This window comes from Leucopleurus acutus (genome assembly GCF_964270905.1).
Source record: "Leucopleurus acutus genome assembly, chromosome: 3".
Lineage (NCBI taxonomy): Eukaryota > Metazoa > Chordata > Mammalia > Artiodactyla > Delphinidae > Leucopleurus > Leucopleurus acutus.
This window is the reverse complement of record NC_139145.1, coordinates 112,379,577-112,399,642: the sequence shown is the minus strand read 5'-3', so window position 1 is coordinate 112,399,642 and position 20,066 is coordinate 112,379,577. Positions and strand designations below refer to the sequence as shown.

Here is a 20,066-nt window from a genome sequence, read left to right as displayed (position 1 = left end):
ATAATATCTTTATCCTCGTTTAATTGACAGTGCTATTTCCTGTTTTGTTGATCTCTCTCATTGACTGCACCAAAATAATTGTTTTCTGTTCTGGTGGTCTGACCTATTATTTTATTACGGTTATTTAGAAAGTCTTATACCTGTTAATTAAAGAACAGTTCTAAGATATACCATTTTATTTAAAAAACTTGATTAGAAGTCATTTTTCATTGATTTGCATTCTGCTTATAGGAGATAAAAGTGGAAGTATAGCTGCCCCAGTGATGAGAAATTTGTGGTGGTAAACAGTGCCTCACACCCTCTCCCCGTCTCCCCCTCTCCCTGCCCGTGTTAGACATCTGTAGTTGGTTATGGCATTCTTTCTCAATGTACCTACTAACCAATCTTAGTACAGTACTTCAGGTCACTACTACCAGTCAGATGTAGCACTTGAGATGCCAGAACTAGCTTTCCTTGTGTAATCCTTTCCTGTTCACTTTGCACAAAACACCTTTTTGCATATCTATGCCTAAAGGCTTGTCTACACATAGTTATTTCCAAGCTTTTGTTTTGGGTGCTGTTTCTCCCTCCCCTGAGCTGTTCTCTGTGATGCCTACCAAACAAATTTCATAACCAAATAAAGATCTCTGTAATAATAATGGTGGTAACAGCTAACATGTATTGAGTAGTTACTATGTACCAGGCAATGTGCTAAGTGCTTAATGTGTATTATTTCATTGAATTCTTGTAACAACTCTATGAGTTAGGGACCATTATTATTTCCATTTTATAGATGGAGAAAATAGGGCAAGTTTAAATTACTGGTAAATGGAAGAGCCTGGATTTGAACTGAGGTCATTTACGTTTTCAGCCCAAATTCTTAACCTCTGAGCTGTTACCTCCCTAACAAGTAAAGGCTGGGTTAATGTGAAAGTGATTCATAGTGAACAGGCTTTTGTCTGGGCTGTCACAAGGCTAAAAAAAGCTACTACCTTTCTATTTTCCAAGAAAGTATTTTTTTAAAAGTCTTTTGGAAGACTTCATAAATGTGATTTAGGTTTTTATTAACCTCTTTTGCTTTTATCTTTCCATATTTCAGACAACCTTTATAATTTTTGAGGGAGTAGCTATCTGGCTGTCTTTTATACATTCACAGATGGCATTATTTTATCTGTCCTCATACCATCTGCAGCATCAACTTAATCTATTTCAATTGGTGTCATCTTTCATTTGTGCAGGAGTGAGTTATTAAAATAAAACTTTATATTTGTATAGCATTTGGGGTAAACGTTGTGATAAAATAAATCAATGTTTTACCCTAACAATCTTATGCAAAGAAAATTTAATTTTTTATTTTTTCACCTCATCTTGATTTATTTTATATGTAGTCTTTGAAATTCAATTGAATCAAATTCAACAGCTACTTATTGAGCACGTATCATGATCTCAGAACTATGGGACTGAAGAAATGATCCCCATTCTCACCAAGCTTACTGTCTAGCAGTAAAGATAGTAGAGAAGTAAATACAGTTGTAAGTTCCACTATGGAAAGAAAACAGAGGGTTGTATGGAAAAGGATGGCAAAGGATGAAATATAGTCTAGTGAGTCTAGAAAGCCCTTTCAGAGGAAGGGTGAGAAGGAGTTTGCCAAAGTGGAAGCTGGTAGGCAGTAGGAAAGGGGAAAGGAGTCTTCAAGGCAGAGTGAGGAGCAGATGATAAAGCCCTGATGTCAGAGAACTTGGAGTGACCGTGATGTTGGGAGAAGTTCAGTCCAGCTGGAACTTAGAGTGAAAGGAAGAGAGTGACAGGTGATCTGAGACGAGGCTTGTGAGGTAAGCAGGGATCAGTTGTCTGAAAGTTCAGTTAAGGATTCTGGATTTGAATCTAAGATTAGTGGCAGGTCATTGATGAGCTTAAGGCAGAGGTATGGCATGAACAAGTTTGGGTTCTAGGAAGACCACTCAGGCTACAGTGTAGAGAATGGATTGGAAAAAGGGACAAAAGTGCGCATGGGGTGGAAAGTTAGGAGGCTGATTTGGTAGAACATTTCTCTTTGTGAGAAATGATTTTTACTTAGACTAGGGTAGTGGCAACAGACATGGAAAGAACTGAATAGATTTAAGAGGTCATCCCATTGAGAATGGAAGAATCAGCCTGTGTGTCTACAAAGCTCTGGCTTGTTCTACTTTGTCATGCTAAACCAAATGCCTGTTCTCCATAGCAGAGGATGAGCCAGAGACAAAATGGAACAAAAATGAGACCTGGGGACTTCCCTGGTGGTCCAGTGGTTAAGACTCTGGGCACCCAATGCAGTGGGCCTGGGTTTGATCCCTAGTCAGGGAACTAAAGATCCCGCATGCCGCAACTAAGACCCGGTGCAGCCAAATAAATAAATATATTTTTAAAAAATGAGACCTGAAGTTAGTATCTGTTTTGTGAATTCACAGGATAGTTATAAGGATAACAAAGATAAAAGCACTTAATTAATTGTGAAATACTCAATTTAATAGTTATCTAGGCAGGATTCTGATATAGGTTTGCCCTTCACATCAGTGTATATGATATCAACAGAACTTTGATAGATGTGTATTCAACAGCTGATGGCCCCATTTCCCCCCAAATGTCAGTTCATTCTTTCATTTGCTTGCTTGTTTGTTCATTCATTGATCCAAAAAGCATTTACTAAAGACCCGTTTTCTACTAGATATGTTTACTTATTTCAGTCTTTTCACATATGGCCATCATACCCAGTGTAGGCCTTTGATGTGTATAGGTGCTGGATGGGCCTTATCTCATTTAGCACACATTTAGTCAGGTTTCCATGTTGAGTTGACAGAGTCTCACCATTTCTCCCCAAGCGGCCCATCACTTTGGGTGTAGCCATTCATAAAATCCTGCAGCCCTGGCCTCCCGTGTCTCCTGATGTTTTTCCTCTGCACTTTCCTTTTTGTTGTTTTGGCTGTGCTGTACGACACGCGGGATCTTAGTTCCCTGACCAGGGATGGAAACCCGTGCCCCCTGCAGTGGAAGCGTGGAGTCTTAACCACTGGACCGCCAGGGAAGTCCCATCCTCTGCACTTTCGATTGCTGCTCCCAGTCTTTGCCCAGGCTCAGTGTGCCTAGTCCCATTTCAGTCAAACACTTGATCAGTTCAACCACCACCACCAAGTATTCTCTCAAAAAAGTTGGTTAGCTGAAAGAATTGCTTTTTGATTGAGATGGTCCGTCCTTTCAGTCAGAGTAGAAAATTCATTTGCCCACCGTAGACCCATTTTATTAGCCAGGTAATACAAGCAATGGTAGCAAGTAAATTTTCAATCTCAGTGGTTTAAATACAATACAAGTTTATTTTTTGCTAATGAAACGTTCATTTGGTAGCAGATGTGGGAGTGGAGGGTTTTCTGCTCTACTCACACACCCATGCTGATGGAGTCAGCAGGTGAGGGGCTCACAGAATTGCCCTGGACTCAACATCCAGTTGGCAAAGGGGGAAAGAGTGAATGTGGAAGATCACAGGAGGTTTTATGGGCCAGGGCTAAAAGTGGTGTAATCATTCCTACCCACATTTCACTGGCTAGAACTTGGGTACACGGCCATACTTCACTGCAGGGGAGGCTGGGAAGTGTAGTCTGTGTGTTTGCTCTGGAGGAAGGAAAACTTAAGGAGCCAGTCTCTGCTGGCTAGTTAATGACTAGCCATCTAGTTAATGACTTTCCTTGTGTGGTACCTGCTCTTCGATTTCGATGATAAGGGGCAGAGAAGGGCCAGAGGTATGGAGGAAGAGTCTCCTTTGTTCTTTTCTAAGTGGCTGCTCTCACAGTGCTGGGCATTAGAGTGGGAAATGTCTGCAGTCTGAGTTCCTAACATACCTGATAATTGCTATTACTCTGTTCTCACAGGGAGATAAATGCTCGACTTGATGCTGTATCTGAAGTTCTCCATTCAGAATCCAGTGTGTTTGGCCAGATAGAAAATCATCTACGTAAATTGCCTGACATCGAAAGAGGACTCTGTAGCATTTATCACAAAAAAGTAAGTGTGATAGAAATCGAATCTTTTAAAACTGATAATGTTCTTCAGCTTGAGGACACCAGGTGCTAATGGGAAACATCTCAGAGCTTTATTTTTATTTTATTTTGTAAAATCTTGCAGCTAACATGAGAGAATCCTTAGAGATTTTAATTGCACAAACTGAGATTATTCCAATTTTTGCATTGTAAATAGTAAAGTTTGCCCACTTTTGTTAACTATAGCAATACATAGAGGCCCTTCTGTTATAATACAGGATGTTCTCCTGTTTCAACCTCAAAGTATGGACCATCATCAAAATAGGAAATTTACTTAGACCATCTACTTTTAGAAAGAGATGCCTTATTTCTTTTGACCTCAGAACAACTTCTTATTTGACTTAACTGAAGGAGAAATCTGCTAGTAAAATATTTGTGGTGGTATTAATATGCAGACAAGTTTGGATATTGAGTGTAAGTAAAAAGCATTCCTTTGACTTTCATCACTTAAGCTTTACAGTTTAAGTCATAACAGTAACAAGTGAGGTTTGTTAGAGAAATAATTTGCTTTATCTTCAAAATCTGCCTAAAATTTTTAAAAATTATCAGTTATATTTATCGTTGTTAATAAACTTTTTATAGTGTCTTACCTACTGCAGAAGTCACTCACATACATTAGACTCTTTGTTCCTTGTAAAAAAAAACTTGGTGAGGTTGAGAAGGTTTAGCACCTTCTTACTGGTGGGAAATTATGTGTATTGCTGTCTTTATATAATGCTACAACAGCTTGCATTACCTTGACTAAATGATGATGCTAAGAAGAGGGTTAGTAACTTGTTACTAAGTGACAGAGTTCATATTTAAATGAGGGTCCTTGATGGGGTTTTAGTGGCTTACATTTTTGGACATTACCATTTTTGATGTAGTAGCAGTTTTGAATACCATTGCATTTTTTTCCCTCGTTGTCCCTACATAAGCAAATTTTATTTTTTGCCCAAATGTAAACCCTTGCCAATTTAATAATTTTATTGTAGAACTTTTTTTATGTGCCCAAACTTTAGTTGTGACCAATTTTTCATGAGTCTTTACTTTTTTTAGGCCTTTTCCCCCACAAAGTTTTACTAGAATAATAACTACTGCTTCCAAGAATACTTGCAGTGCCCAAGAGGACTTACGTAACTGTTCCATATGCTTCGGCTACATTTGAAAAGAAAGAACGAGTTGAAATTGGGAAATACTAATCCCTAGGGAAAAAATGTGTGCATTGGTTAAGGGGTTTGCGGCATCTGTTGTACCATTGCTTGGTGCACTGTGTTGTTGTTTTGCTGCCAATACTAGAGGCTGCCCTGGTAGTTGAAAGTCTTATGGTTGACTCTTTTGAGGTTACAGAATGGATGTCAAACCATTTGTTATTTTGTTTTCGACCTTAACCCAGTGGCTGACAATCAGGGCTTATAACCGTTCATCAAGCAACAGATCTCCAAACACATTGCCTTCACTACTTGAAAGGATTCACTGACAGACGTTAGAGGTTTTTGTTTTTCTCAAAAGAAAATAGGAGCAAAGCTGAAAAAATTATCAATTGCTAATCAGAAGAGCTGAATCAGACTATCCATGGCATCAAAATGGATGCTGTGATTTCTGTTATGCCTTCCTGCCTCCCTTTAAACTGTACTTTAATATTTGCATTTCATAAAGTTTGTGTACTTATAAAAGTTTAAAACTCTGGTAAATGTCAGAATCTAGTTCTTTTTTAAATTGAGGTATAATTGATAAACAACGTTATTTTAGTTTCAGGTATCAATATATAACATAAGGATTCAATGTGTGTGTGTATATATATATATATATATATATATATATATATTGCAGAATGATCACAACAGTAAGTCTGGTTAACATCCTTTACAAAGTTTTTTTTGTTTTCTCTTGATGAGAACTTTTAAGATCTACTCTTTTAGCAACTTACAAATACTTTTCGACCATCTTCACTCATTTTGCCCACACAACCACCCCCTGCAACCACTAACGTGTGCTCTGTATCTATGAATTTGGGTTTTCTGTTTTTGTTTTTGTTTTTAGATTCCACATATGATGGAATATGATCCTTTTAAAGGTAACCAACAGGCAGAGTAGGAATGACTTTTTAGAGTTTCAGACTATACTAAAGGGACTTGTGACTCACTCAGAAGCTGTTCCTTGTTGCTGTTTCAGTGTTTACACAAGAATGTGCCTAAAGATTGATTTGAAAAGCGAAGATTAGAAATGATTTGGTAACAGACCAACTTTAGGAAGTCTGACTGCTTTAAAGCAAATTTTTATAGATTAGTTAGCTGGCTCTTGGAACATACCATCAAACACATGTCTGTTCTTTATCATTAGATTACTCTAAATAAGCTTCTGCTGTATGCACCAAATGGTGAGTGATATCCTGGGTACAGATTGTGCCAATTATGTGAAATTCAGAAAATGGTAAGGAACACGGTTTGGATGTTGTGGAAGTGGTAGGCCTAGGCCATCTGGCTGTGTGGAAAGTGTCGTGGAATAGGCACAAATAGGTATTTTTATGTTGATAATAATAGAGGATACCAAGTGGGCCGACTCTTAAATAAAATAAGCATTTCTTTTGATAGTAAGACTTCAAATTTAAATCTTAGAAAATAGTGGTAGTCATAGGAATTCATATTAACTGCTCAATAACTATTTTGTAAGAAAATGATACATAAGTGCTAAGGGTGGTGAATACATTTAAAGGATTATAGCACTTAGTAAATGTTGAAAGGAGAGTGTTTCCAGAATTTTGTAGGCGAGAATAGTTTCATAGCTAGACTGGTAGAAGCCCAAAGCCATGTGTTCAGTATGGAGCTTAGGCTGGGGTTCTTCCAGTCCTGTGATGACCTGCCTCTGCACTTGGGCATGTGTTCTCAAGCTCTTCCACAGAGAAGGTTGCTGCCAGAAATGGGGTTGAACATGAGCGACTCCAGGAGCAACTGTTTTACCCTCATCCTCAGCTTTCTTGCAGCTCCATTGAGTCATTTTGCTTAAGAAGTTTGGGAGCAACCTGCCATGGGCACTTAGGACTTGATTGCAAGCACTTCTGGTTTTCACCTTGCTTCTGTTGCTGACTTAAACTTTATATCATACCTGAACGTGAACCATCAATCCCCTTTTTTGCTTATCAAATTACAATAATTACAAGACATTATTATTCAGAAATTCTATTGAAAATGTTAATTTTTGCTCTTTTATTAGCATGTACTATTAAATGACTCTAGGTCAATTCTAGGCTGTAAATTAATTCTAGGCTGCACATTTATACAAACAGTGCAGCTTCCTGTATGTATCTTTCCCAGCAAGCCATGGCCTTTCTGGAGAAAAGGTGCTTTATGATGCATTTTGAACTCAGCTTTTGTTCAGGTGGACCTAACTTCCTTTTTTTTCTTTTTGCGTAATTTACTTCATTCCTTGTAGTTAATTATTATCTTTCTAAATATGTTCTTAGCATTCATCCATTTATACATATATGTGTATATATGTGTGTGTGTGTGTATATATATACTATTTATGTTGTGTACTTATCATTAACTCAAACTTACATTGTCCTCTCATCTCCAGATATTTATTTTCATCAAATATTCTGTTAATTTCATTTTCTTGAGCCTTCCTACCTGATCCAACCTGGACTGGTTGCCCTGCTATACCTGTTGAATAGCTGTCTTCTTAGATTCCCTTTATTTCCCTTGAACTGAATCTTCTGTTTTCTGTATTCCATAACTTCCTCTTGGTTTATTCCATCATTTTGGTAGAGTACGTTCTCTAGAAACATCCTGAGAAAGGGCACTGGAAGTAAGTTTTGAAACATAGATGTCTGGAAATGTCTTTTTTCTTTTACTCTCACATTTGATTGGTAGTTTGGTTGGGTATAAAAATTCTAAGCTATAAATTATTTTCCTTCAGAATTTTGTGTTACTTCATTGTCTTCTTCAATAGCTTCTACTATTGTTGTTAAACAGTCTGAAGCCATACTGGTTCCTGATTCTTTGTGTGACTTTTTGTTGTTGTTGTTCTTTTTTTCTCTCCTTCTGGAAACGGAAGATTCTCTCTGTCTCCAGTGTTTTAAAATTTCATGGTGATTTGCCATGATTTGGTTCTGTTTTAATTCATTGTATTGGGCCCTTTCAAGCTGGCAACCAAGTTCTGGGAAATTTTTCTGAATTATTATTATTATTTGAAGTTTGGAAGCACAATTATAAATTCAAATTTTTTTTTTATTGAAGTATAGTTGATTTACAATGTGTTAATTTCTGCTGTACAACAAGGTGATTCAGATATGTGTATATGTATATATATATGTATATATATACATATACACACATTCTTTTTTTAATGTATTCTTTTCCATTATGGTTTATCACAGGATATTGAATATAGTTCTCTGTGCTATACAGTAGGACCTTGTTGTTTATCTGTTCCATATATAATAGCTTACATGTGTTAACCCCAACCTCCCACTCCACCCCTCCCCCAACCCCCTCCCTCTTGGCAACCACAAGTCTATTCTCTATGTCCATGAGTCTGTTTCTGTTTCATAGATAGGTTCATTTGTGTCATATTTTAGATTCCACGTATAAGTGATAATCATATGGTATTTGTCTTTCTCTTTCTGATTTCCTTCACTTAGTATGATAATCTCTAAGTCCATCCATGTTGCTGCAAATGGCATTATTTCATTCTTTTTTTATGGCTGAGTAGTAGTCCACTGTATATATGTAACACATCTCTGAATTATTTTTTGATGATTTCTTTCTTTCTGCAGCTCTATTATTTGAGTTGATTGAATCTTCTGGACTGATTATCGAACTTTCTTCTGTATTTCCATCTCTTTACACTTTTGCTTTACCTTCTTGGAAATTTTATCACGTTGATCTTCTGCCTCTTTTGTTGCATTTTTCATTTCTACTCTGATAGTTCAAGTTCTAAAAATTTTTGGTTGTTTTCTTATTCTCTGAATGTTTCTTTTTTAAAAAAAAATAACATGCCATTCTTACTTCATGATTCTCTGTTTATTTCAGTACTCTTATTTCAATAGTCTCTGTTTAACTGAGGATATTGTTACCATTTTTTTTTAGAAGATTTCTTCTACCTGTATAGGCTGTATTTCTTCTAGTATTTGTTGGTCCATTAATTGATTGTTTTAATTTTTGCATTTCATGTTAGAATTTTTAATCTGTCCGATCATTTTTAAAGAGTGGGGAACTAAAATGCCAATAGCAAGGTCTGTGTAGTTGAATGTGGCTTGCAAATTATGAGGTGAACTGTAGTGTGAACTCAATGGTCCACTTATTGGGGGAACTCCTGGTATATGGTATCTTTAGAATTTTCCTCTTGGGCTTGTGAGATTCCCCAGGGACTCTTTCAGTTTTCTGACTGCTAATGTTCTGGGAGCTCAATGGGGACAGCTGGGAATCTCAGCATTCAGTTTGTACTCATTCCTTTAATCCCTTGCTTTTGGTGGTACTCTCATTCTTCACTGTGCCTGAAGCTGGTACACACACCCTATGTTTTACCTTCTCCAGAGAAGAAAACTACAGTTGACCCTTGAACAGCGTGGGTTTGAACTGTGCGTGTCCTCTTATAGCAGATTTGTTTCAATAAATATGTACTACAGTACTACATGATCCATGGTTGGTTGAATCCATGGATGTAGAAACACAAATATGCAGGGCTGACTGTAAAGTTATATTCAGATTTTTGACTGTGTGAAGGGTTGGCACCCCTAACCTCCACATTGTTCAAGGGTCAACTGTAGTCTTCTGTAGGGTAGGAAAATGGTGGTAGTTTAGTAGCATATAGAGGAATAGGGGATTGAGGGATTTAATTGCTGCTTACTTCACTTTCAACCAGTTGTTTTCTCCCCTCCCAACTCCCCTACTTCCAGCTTCCACTTCCACTTTGTGCCACCAGTTCCTGAGTCTTAGGATTCTGGGTATAACTCAAGTGGGGTCCTACTTTTCCTCATAGCTGCTTAAGATTCAATTACCTTGAGGCTTCTAAGTCAATTACTGTTAGTCCATTTTCTTTGTAGCTTCTAAGGGATTGTTGCTGTTGTTTTTTCTCCTAATCTTGAGGTTTCGTGACTTTTAAAACAATCTTGGTCTGTAGCTTCAAGACAGAGTGAAATTAGATGCACATGTTTAGCACATACTCTTTATCCCAAGCTCCAAAAGTAAAAATTATTCACGTTCGAAGATGGAGTAGAAGGACGTGTGCTCACTCCCTCTTGTGAGAGCACCAGAATTACAACTAACTGCTGAACAGTCATCGACAGAAAGGCACTGGAACTCACCAAAAAAGATACCCCACATTCCAAAGACAAAGGAGAAACCGCAGTGAGACGGTAGAAGGGGTTCAATCACAGTAAAATCAAATTCCATTGCTGCTGGGTGGACGATTCACAAACTGGAGAACGATTATACCACAGAAGTCCACCCACTGCAGTGAAGGTTCTGAGCCCCATGTCAGGCTTCCCAACCTGGGGTCTGGCAATGGGAGGAGGAATCCCCAGAGAACTGGACTTTGAAGGCCAGTAGGATTTGATTGCAGGACTTTGACAGGACTGGGGGGAAACAGAGACTCCATTCTTGGAGGGCACACACAAAGTAATGTGTGCACCAGGACCCAGGGGGAAGGAGCAGTGACCCCATAGGAAACTGAACCAGACCTACCTGCTAGTGTTGGAGGGTCTCCTGCAGAAGCGGGGGGTGGCTCACCGCCAGGAAAGGACACTAGTAGCAGAAGTTCTGGGAAGTACTCATTGGTGTGAGCCCTCCTGGAGTCTGCTATTAGCCCCACCAAAGAGCCTGTAGCCTCCAGTGCTGGGTCACCTCAGGCCAAACAATCAACAGGGAGGGAACACAGGCCCACCCATCAGCAGGCAGGTGGATTAAAGTTATACTGAGCTCTGCACACCAGAGCAACACTTAGCTCTACCCACTAGTCGCTCCCATCAGGAAGCTTGCACAGGCCTCTTAGATAGCCTCATCCACCAGAAGGAAGACAGCAGAAGCAAAAAGAGCTACAGTCCTGCAGCCTGCAGAACAAAAACTACAATCACAGAAAGATAGACAAAATGAAAAGGCAGAGGACTATGTACCAGATGAAAGAACAAGATAAAACCCCAGAAAAAAAACTAAATCCATGGAGGTAGGCAACTTTCCTGAAAAAGAATTCAGAATAGTGACAGTGAAGATGATCCAGGACCTCGGAAAAAGAATGGAGGCAAAGATCGAGAAAAGGCAAGAAATGTTTAACAAAGACCTAGAAGAATTAAAGAACAAACACCTAGAAGAATTAAAGAACAAACAAACAGAGATGAACAATATAATAACTGAAATGAAAAATACACTAGAAGGAATCAGTAGCAGAATAACTGAGGCAGCAGAACGGATAAGTGACCTGGAAGACAGAATGGTGGAATTCACTGCTGCAGAACAGAATAAAGACAAAAGAATGAAAAGAAATGAAGACAGCCTAAGAGACCTCTGGGACAACATTAAATGCACCGACATTCGCATCATAGGGGTCCCAGAAGGAGAAGAGAGAGAGAAAGGACCCGAGAAAATGTTTGAAGAGATTATAGTCGAAAACTTCCCTAACATGGGAAAGGAAATAGCCACCCAAGTCCAGGAAGCACAGAGAGTCCCAGGTAGGATAAAACCAAGGAGAAACACACCGAGACACATAGTTATCAAATTGACAAAAATTAAAGAAAAAGAGAAATTATTAAAAGCAACAAAGGAAAAAAAACACACAAGGGAACTCCCATAAGGTTAACAGCTGATTTCTCAGCAGAAACTCTGCAAGCCAGAAGGGAGTGGTACGATATATTTAAAATGATGAAAGTGAAGAACCTACAACCAAGATTATTGTACCCAGCAAGGAGCTCATTCAGATTTGATGGAGAAATCAAAAGCTTTACAGACAAGCAAAAGCTAAGAGAATTCAGCACCAACCACCAAACCAGCTCTACAACAAATGCTAAAGGAGCGTCTCTAAGCAGGAAACACAAGAGAAGAAAAAGACCTAAAAAACCCAAAATAATTAAGAAAATGATAAGAGGAACATACATGTCAATAATTACCTTAAATGTGAATGGATTAAATGCCCCAACCAAAAGACACAGATGGGCTAAATGGATACAAAAACAAGACCCATATATATGCTGTCTACAAGAGACCCACTTCAGACCTAGGGACACATACAGACTGAAAGTGAGGGGATGGAAAAAGATATTCCATGCAAATGACAATCAAAGGAAACCTGAAGTAGCAGTACTCAGATAAAGTAGACTTTAAAATCAACAGTATTACAAGACAAGGAAGGACACTACATAATGACCAAGGGATCAATCTAAGAAGACATAACAATTGTAAATATATATGCACCCAACAAAGGAGCACCTCAATACATAAGGCAAATGCTAACAGCTATAAAAGAGGAAATTGACAGTAACACAGTAATAGTGGGGGAATTTAACACCTCACTTACACCAATGGACAGATCATCCAGGCAGAAAATTAATAAGGAAATATAAGCTTTAAATGACACAATAGAACAAATAGATTTAATTAATATTTATAGGACGTTCCATCCGAAAACAGCAGATTACACTTTCTTCTCAAGTGCACACAGAATATTCTCCAGGATAGATCACATCATGGGTCACAAATCAAGCCTCAGTGAATTTAAGAAAATTGAAATCATATCAAGCATCTTTTCTGACCACAACACAATGAGATTACAGGTAAAAAACCGTGCAAAATGCAAACACATGGAGGCTAAACAATATGCTACTAAATAACCAAGATATCACTGAAGAAATCTAAGAGGAAATAAAAAAATACCTAGAGGCAAATGACAATGGAAACACGACGATCCAAAACCTATGGGATGCAGCAAAAGCAGTTCTAATGGGGAAGTTTATAGCAATACAATCCTCTCTCAAGAAACAAGAAAAATTTCAAATAAAAAATCTAGGACTTCCCTGGTGGTGCAGTGGTGGAAAGTCCGCCTGCCAAGGCAGGGGATGCGGGTTTGTGCCCCAGTCTGGGAGGATCCCGCGTGCTGCGGGGAGGCTGGGCCCGTGAGCCATGGCCGCTGGGCCTGCGCATCTGGAGCCTGTGCTCCGCGACGGGAGAGGCCACAGTGGTGAGAGGGCCACATACCACAAAAAAAAAAAACAAAAAAAAAACTAACTTTACACCTAAAGGAACTGGAGAAAGAAGAACAAAAAAACCTCAAGTTAGTGGAAGGAAAGAAATCACAAAGATCAGAGCAGGAATAAATGAAATAGAGACAAAGAAAACAATAGCAAAGATCAATAAAACGAAAAGTTGGTTCTTTGAGAAGATAAACAAAATTGATAAACCATTAGCCATACTCATCAAGAAAAAGAGGGAGAAAACTCAAATCAGTAAAATTAGAAATGAAAAAGGAGAAGTAACAACTGACACTGCAGAAATACAAAGCATCCTAAGAGAGTACTACAAGCAAATCTATGCCAATAAAATGGACAAGCTGTAATAAATGGACAAATTCTTAGAAAAGTATAATCTTCCAAGAGTGAACCAGAAAGAAATAGAAAATATAAACAGACCAATCACAAGTAATGAAATTGAAATTGTGATTAAAAATCTTCCAGCAAACAAAAGTCCAGGACCAGATGGCTTCACAGGTGAATTCTATCAAGCATTTAGAGAAGAGCTAACACCCATCCTTCTCAAACTTTTGCAAAAAATTGCAGAGGAAGGAACACTCCCAAACTCTTTCTATGAGGCCACCATCATCCTGATACCAAAATCAGACAAAGGTACGACCAAAAAAAGAAAATTACACACCAATATCATTGATGAATATAGATGCAAAAATCCTCAATAAAATACTAGTAGACAGAATACAACAATTTAAAAGGATCTACACCATGATCAAGTGGGATTTATCCCAGGAATGCAAGGCTTCTTCAATAAATGCAAATTAATTAATGTCATACACCATATTAACAAATTGAAGAATAAAAAACATATGATCATCTCACTAGATGCAGAAAAAGCTTTTGACAAAATTCAACACCCATTTACGATAAAAACTCTCCAGAAAGTGGGCATAGAGGGAGCCTACCTCAACATAATAAAGGTCATATATGACAAACCCACAGCAAACATCATTCTCAATGGTGAAAAACTGAAAGCATTTCCTCTAGGATCAGGAACAAGACAAGCATGTCCACTCTTGCCACTATTACTCAACATAGTTTTGGAAGTCCTACCCATGGCAATCAGAGAAGAAAAAGAAATAAAAGGACTACAAATTAGAAAAGAGGAAGTAAAACTGTCACTGTTTGCAGATGACATGATACTATACACAGAAAATCCCAAAGATGCCACCAGAAAACTACTAGAGCTAATCAGTGAATTTGGTAAAGTTGCAGGAAATAAAATTAATGCACAGAAATCTCTTGCATTCCTATATATTAACAATGAAAAATTTGAAAGGAAATTTAAGAAAACAATCCCATTCACCATTACAACAAAAAGAATAAAATACCTAGGAGTAAACCTATCTAAGGAGGTAAAAGGCCTGTATTCAGAAAACTGTAACACTGATGAAAGAAATCAAAGATGACACAAACAGATGGAGAGATATAGCATGTTCTTGGATTGGAAGAATCAATATTGTGAAAATTTGACTGTACTACTAAAAGCAATCCACAGATTCAGTGCAATCCCTATCAAAATACCAATGGTATTTTTCACAGGAGTAGAACAAAAAATCTTACAATTTGTATGGAAACACAAAAGACCCCGAATAGCCAAAGTGATCTTGAGAAAAAAACCGGAGCTGGAGGAATCAAACTCCCTGACTTCAGACTATACTACAAAGCTACAGTAATCAAGACAATATGGTACTGGCACAAAAACAGAAATATAGATCAATGGAACTGCATAGAAATCCCAGAGATAAACCCACGCACCTATGGTCAACTTATCTCTGACAAAGGAGGCAAGGATATACAATGGAGAAAAAGACAGTCTCTTCAATAAGTGACACTGGGAAAACTGGACAGCTACATGTAAAACAATGAAATTAGAACACTCCACTAACACCATACACAAAAATAAACTCAAAATGGATTAAAACTTAAATGTAAGACCAGACACTATAAAACTCTTAGAGGAAAACGTGGGAAGAACACTCTGACATAAATCACAGCAAGATCTTTTTTGACCCACCTCCCAGAGTAATGGAAATAAAAACAAAAATAAACAAATGGGATATAATGAAACTTAAATTTTTTGCACTGCAAATGAAACTATAAACAAGATGAAAAGACAACGCTCAGAATGGGAGAAAATATTTGCAAACAAATCAACGGACAAAGGATTAATCTCCAAAATATATAAACAGTTCATGCAGCTCAACATGAAAAAAATAAACAAACGAATCCAAAAATGGGTGGAAGACCTAAATAGACATTTCTCCAAATAAGACATACAGATGGCCAAGAGGCAATAAAAAGCTGCTCAACATCACTAATTATTAGAGAAATGCAAATGAAAGCTACAATGAGGTAACGCCTCACACTAGTTAGAATGGACATCATCACAAAATCTACAAACAGTAAATGCTGGAGAGGGTGTGGAGAAAAGGGAACCCTCTTGCACTGTTGGTGGGAATGTAAATTGATACAGCCACTATGGAGAGCAGTGTGGAGGTTCCTTAAAAAACTAAAAATAGAATTACTATATTACCCAGCAATCCTACTACTGGGCATATACCCAGAGAAAACCATAATTCAAAAAGACACATGCACCCAAGTGTTCATTGCAGCACTATTTATAATGACCAGGTCATGGACACACCTAAATGCCCATCGATAGACAAATGGATAAAGAAGATATGGTACGTATATACAATGGAATATTACTCAGCCATAAAAAGAATGAAATTGGGTAATTTGTAGAGACGTGGATGGATCTGCACACTGTCATACAGAGTGAAGTAAGTCAGAAAGAGAAAAACAAATATTGTATATTAACGAATATATGTGGAATCTAGAAAAATGATACAGATAAAGAGTTTGCAATGCAGCAATAGAGACGCAGATATAGAGAACAAATGTATGGACACCAAGGGGGGAGAGTGGTGGGGGCGGTGGTGGGGTGAATTGGAAGATTGGGTTTGACATACATACACTAATATGTATAAAATAGATAACTAATAAGAGCATGATATATAGCACAGGGAACTCCCCTTCACTGTACAGTAGAAAGTTACACAACATTGTAAAACAACTATACGCCCCTGAAAAAATTATTCACGTTCATGTTACAAAATTACAACAGTATACAGGAGTGTAAAATAAAGAGTAAAAAGTCTCCCTTTACCACCCTCCTACATATCCACTACCCAGAGGTAACTAGAGAAGGTTACATGTGTACTTTCCAGAAATTTTCAATTTATACTTTTATTTCTGTAGAATAATATATATAGTTCAAAGAATCACAAATGATATTTTACTGTGTAAATACATATATGGTATATAGTGTAAACATATACTATGTATATTTAATATATGTTGAAACTACAGAGTTCCATATCAACCTGCACATCAGTATTTACAGATGTCTAAGTTTTTTAACTGTTTTATAGTATCACATTGAATGAGTTTTTCCTAATATCTCAATTGCTGGATACTTGTTTCTTATTCATCTTTTTAATATTATTACCAACAGTGCTACTGTAAAGATTTTCACTACTTGTGAAAAATAATTTTAGTTAAATCCTTTAAAGTGGAATTGTTTAGTCAAAGGGTATATACACTTTTTATTATAAATATATGCCAAATTGCTCTTCAAGAAAGTTACGCCTCTACTAGTAGTATATAAAAGTGTCATTTTTCACACTCTATGTGACTTAGCTATTATCATACTTTAAAATCTTTGACATTCTGATGAGTGAAAAATGCTATCTTGTCATTTTAATTTGCTTATCCTAATTATATGTGACATTAATCATGTGCTTATTGGACATATTTTTCTATGAGCTTCATAGTCAGTTCGTTTAGCCACTATTCTTTGGATCATTCATCTTTTCCATGTCAATTTGTAAAACCTCATTATACTTGAGAGAATTTTGCCCTTTATCTCTTAAATGTTTTGCAGATATTTTCTCAGAATTATTCTTTTTATTTGCGACATTGTTTACTGTATTTTTGTTATATGGTCAACATATTTTAAAATGAAAAAATACTGAACAAGTATTGGCTTTCCTATCCTTGACTCAAATTATTTTCTTTATAGCTTGAAAATATTATCTTATAAAATGCTTAAACTATTAACATTTAGGACATATCAACAAAAACTTTATTTCAATTAACTAATTTATACAGTAAATTAAAATTTTCTTTTATTCTGATTCTACCTTTAAAACGACCACTAACTATATTTCATTTTCACATATGTTATGCTATTTAGGAAAAATATTTCTATTTTCAGTGTTCTACGCAAGAGTTCTTCCTGATTGTCAAAACCCTGTATCACCTGAAGTCAGAATTTCAAGCACTAATACCTGCTGTTAATTCCCATGTTCAGTCAGAGTTGCTCCAGACATTTATTTCAGAAATTCCTGAACTCCTCAGTCCAGTGGAGCATTACTTAAAGATTCTCAATGAACAAGCTGCCAAGTAAGTAGCAGACCCTTAGTTCTTCCTTTCTAGCAGTGAAAGTAATGTATTTGCCATTTGATGTGTGGATACTTAAGCTTCTATAGAAGTAATGATAGAAGTTGCATGTAAAACTAGAAATGTGATCGGATACTAAAGGCTCTATATTACAGCTGGAAATAACACTTAGTGTTTAGGCAGTTCCGTCACACAGAACAAATGTGGTACTTCTCCAGGTATCAGGTGATGAAAAGGTAAAGTCCAGGCCGAGCAAGTAGTAGCAGTTTAATAATCCAAAAATAGATGGCAGATGGCATCTTGTGCTTATTTGCTAGATATCCAGAGATCCTCTGCTTTATATTCAGAAATTGTGGAAGGAAAGTTATCCTCTAAGGAGTAGTCGTTTTACAATTTATCCCACAAAGAACTCTATGTATAAGAAAAAAGATTTGGCAGTATTTACATTAGTGTTTATTTTCTGAATATACAACATGAAATGTTGAATTTCATCTCTTGGTTTCACCATGGCAATCATGAACTTGCAAAATGAAAATAATGTTAGGGTAATTTTGTCTGTCTTCAAAGAAATTAAGAAACTCACCCATAAGTATTTAGTGGAAGAGCTGGAATTAAAATCGTGTTCTCCTGACTTCCTACCCTTTGGTCTTTCATTATGTTTTGAAAAATAATTGTTAATTGGTATAAGTAATATGCTTTAATATATGTATTTGCATTTTCTCATTTTTTTAGGATTGGGGATAAAACCGAATTATTCAAAGACCTTTCTCACTTCCCTTTAATAAAAAAGAGGAAGGACGAAATTCAGGAAGTTACTGACAAGATCCAAACACATTTGCAAGAAATACGAAAAATACTAAAAAATCCTTCTGCACAATATGTGACAGTATCAGGACAGGAGGTAGTATCAAACATACTTTTCTTTTACATTAGTTTTTCTCAATTGGAAAGGATATTTTAAAATGTAAATAAAAATCTGAGGATAGATGAAAGTATTATTGTTTTCTTTTTTTTTCAGATTTTCTGTTTTGTTTCTTGGAAATATATTGTAATAGCTTGTTTTGATAAGAATTTTCTTTTAATAACAGTATTTGGTTTGCTTATTTACTTTAGTCTCGGTAAAACCATGGAACTTAATGTTACATGTGTTTTAATATTATCTATTGAAATTGTAGAGAACCTTGACTATTGTAAATAATAACTTTCAAGACTTCATTTGCCCTAAATCCGGGAGAGAGAAGTTAGTCTTTTTCTCCCGGCCTGCAGATGATGAAATGATACAAACCACCTAATGTAGTGAATAACCTACACTAATTGGATCACAAAGTGATTAAATGGCAGGGGTTCCCTTTTGAAGCAGTATAGCTGCTAAAAGAACTGAAAAAAAAACTATAGCAAAAACCTACATTTAGTGGATCTTCCATAAGATTATGGTGCTGTCTAGAATGTGTTTTTTGGTATGTGTATTTCTGTTTAAAGTTTGATATTAGTATCTGAAAGAGAACCAGGAATAAGTACGCTTTTTAAAGTGTACTTATATCTGTCAGTCCTATTCTGAGTCTTGACGTGTCGCTACTTCTACATCTTATGTTTAATAAAATATAAAGATTCCAACTGAGGGAATCTGAAAAATTCTACTTTGTTAAAATAGCAAATTAGGGAATTTGTGAATAATTTCTATAGGATGAACATTTTATTCATAATTTTTAAAAATAGATATTTTTCTAGTGGGGAAAAGTGTAATTTCAAATGTTTTTAAAATATTTGCACTGCTTTATCTATTTAGCCAAGTGTTGATTTGTTTGATTACTTGAAATAAGAAATTCTACAGTAAATTATAATCTTTATTAAAATGTTTATTAATGTAACAGACCAGTGATTAAGTCAGCCTGTCTTCTAGACAAAATTAAGATATTATACAAAGGCAGACATTTCATAATGCATTCCACATAGAGCTCTATATAACAGAAAAATGACTTCACCCTACATATACTTACTTCTCATTCTTCCCCTGAACAGGCAAATACCAAATACTTAATTGTATCTATTGGTTTCACTATATAATTATGACCTTGCAAACTGACAAGTGATCTCAGTGCCACTGTTCTGTTCTATTTGTTGAAAATGAGATGATCAAAATTGCTTGATACATTAATAAAAGATGTTTAGTAGAAAAGTGGTTACCTGGTATTACAGTGGGGAAAGATGCCATTTCTACCACTTACATGCTACATGACCATGGAAGAGTCACCCCTGTAGTGAGACTACTGTGAAGACCAATTGAGTTAAAATACATGAAAGTATTTTCTAATTGGAAAGCACTATGCACATATTATTCATAT

General features: G+C 36.5%; 1 protein-coding gene across 1 annotated transcript in view; it reads left to right on the top strand.

Annotated features, from left to right (window-relative positions):
- MSH3 (mutS homolog 3) overlaps window positions 1-20,066 on the top strand; it is a 183,914-nt gene that overhangs the window by 83,855 nt on the left and 79,993 nt on the right. The window contains exons 13-15 of the mRNA XM_082836378.1: window positions 3,879-4,011; window positions 17,540-17,727; window positions 18,457-18,625. Coding sequence (XP_082692504.1) covers window positions 3,879-4,011; window positions 17,540-17,727; window positions 18,457-18,625 — 490 coding nt within the window. The remainder of the gene's footprint in view (window positions 1-3,878; window positions 4,012-17,539; window positions 17,728-18,456; window positions 18,626-20,066) is intronic.